Below are 2,334 nucleotides of genomic sequence, written 5' to 3'. Positions count from 1 at the left end.
TTTATTATTTGATAAAATATGTGAGGGAGGGGAAACCAAATGATTGTCTTGATTATGTCATGCAGAAGACCTTTTTTTCCTGTTCGGACTCGGTCTTGACTGGACTCAACACCTTTTTGGACTCAATCTTGATTTGGACTGGAACCTTTTTCGGCTCTCTTGTCTTGATTGTTGACTGGGAACCTTTTTTGGCTCATCCTTGATTTTGGACTGGACCTTTTTGGACTATGTCTTGTTTGACTGGAACCTTTTTGGACTCAGTCTTGATTTGGACTGGAACTTTGGGTCGGTCCTTACTGCTCAACTGCGTGTTGTATGGACCTTTTTGACTTGGTCTCTACGAACCTTTTTGGACTTGGTCTGTGTGACTGACCTTTTTGGACTTGCTCTTGTGACTGGACTGGAACCGTTTTTGGACTTGGTCTTGTATTGGACTGAACCTTTTTTGATTGGTCTTGACCTTGGAACTGGAACCTTTTTGGACTGGTCTTGTCGTGGACTGGGAACCGCTTTGGACTTGGTCTTGACTCTTGGACTGGAACCTTTTTGGCATCGTTGTCTTGGACTGGGAACCTTTTTGGAGGGTCCTGTCTTGGACTGGAACCTTTTGTGACTCGTTCTGTCTTGGATGGAACCTTTTTGGACTCTTCTTGTCTGGACTGGCCCTTTTTTGACTCGGTCTTGTCTTGGACTGGAACCTTTTTGGACTCGTTCTTGTCTTGGATTCAACCAGTCCTGGTCTTGGTCTTGACTTGGACTCGACCAGTCCTGGTCTTGGACTTGTCTTGGACTCGACCAAGGTGGTCTTGACTCCAGCCCTGCTTTCTATACTGTTATGATGTGTAACATGGACTTGTGTCTGCAATAAAGCTGTATTATTATTTCATGTCTTCAACGTTCCTCTCAAATAAATGCCCCGAAAAACGATCTTTAAAAAAAAAAGTCGGTGTCCACTCTTGAGCTCCGTAGCAACGTGTTTGTGTTTCCACAGCAACAAGGAGTGCGGATATTCGTGATGCTGTACAAGGAGGTGGAGTTGGCGCTGGGCATCAACTCGGGGTACAGCAAGAGGACGCTGCTGCAGCTGCACCCCAACATCAAGGTGAGCGTCCCCGAGACAGACGTGTCTCCGCGTGTCAACACATGTCCATGTTCCCCCGTCTCAATCTGAGTCTCTTCTCCTCCAAAAGGTCATGCGTCACCCGAACCACGTCTCCTCCGCCGTCTACCTGTGGGCGCACCACGAGAAGATCATCGTCATCGACCAATCGGTGGCCTTCGTTGGCGGGATCGACCTGGCGTACGGTCGCTGGGACGACAGGGAACACCGGCTGACGGACGTCGGGAGTGTGACACGCGCACAGCTGGAACAGGTCTCTTTCTGTCACACACACACACACACACACACACACACACAAAGACAGAAACCAAACACACAGACTAACACACACACACGACACACACACACACACACACACAAACACACACACACACAAACCTGACACACACACACACACACAAAGACATAAAACTACACCACACACACCACACACACACAAAGACATGAACACACACAAACCACCACACACACAAACACACACCACAAAGACATGAACACACACACACACAGAAGACAAACACACACACACCACACAAAAGACATGAACACACACACACACAAAGACTGAACACACACATACACCAAAGACATGAACACACACATACACACACACAAACACCACCACACACAAAGCCATGCACACCCGCACACACACACACACACACACACACACCACCAAGAATGAACACACACACACACACACAACAATAACATACACAAAGACTGAACACACACACCACACACAACCCCACTACATACACAAGACATGAACACACACACACAAAGACATGAACACACACACACACACACACACACACACCCACCCACACACACACACAATAACAATGTGTTTATTGAATTTTGATTTTACAAGACAGTTCACAAAGAGACATTAATAACACTTAGTTCCCACCCCAACACAACCGAACACATTTAAAAAAAATACAAAGGTATCAAACAAGAATGGATCCATATACACAACAAATATCGGCAGGTACCCAGAAACAAAATATACCTTAATGTACTTTACACACAAAATTTTACAATTTCCAGCAAGACACTATAACAGAAAGGAAAATAATTAACAATCCATTGTATTGAAATGTAAATAGTATGTGCTTTATATGAGTTATAATGTTTGCTATGTGTATTTTTTTTATAAAGGATGAACAGTTTTAGACACACAAATGCTTGTGTAGCATTGCTGTGGGTGT

The 2,334-nt window shown here is 44.9% G+C and overlaps 1 protein-coding gene across 1 annotated transcript in view; it reads left to right on the top strand.

The window, feature by feature from the left end:
* LOC116672503 (phospholipase D1-like) overlaps window positions 1–2,334 on the top strand; it is a 58,649-nt gene that overhangs the window by 33,119 nt on the left and 23,196 nt on the right. The window contains 2 exon segments of the mRNA XM_032504388.1: window positions 992–1,102; window positions 1,191–1,373. Of these exon segments, the coding sequence (XP_032360279.1) occupies window positions 992–1,102; window positions 1,191–1,373 (294 nt within the window).

This window comes from Etheostoma spectabile, chromosome 22 (genome assembly GCF_008692095.1).
Source record: "Etheostoma spectabile isolate EspeVRDwgs_2016 chromosome 22, UIUC_Espe_1.0, whole genome shotgun sequence".
NCBI lineage: Eukaryota > Metazoa > Chordata > Actinopteri > Perciformes > Percidae > Etheostoma > Etheostoma spectabile.
This window is presented reverse-complemented; position numbering and strand designations above follow the sequence as displayed.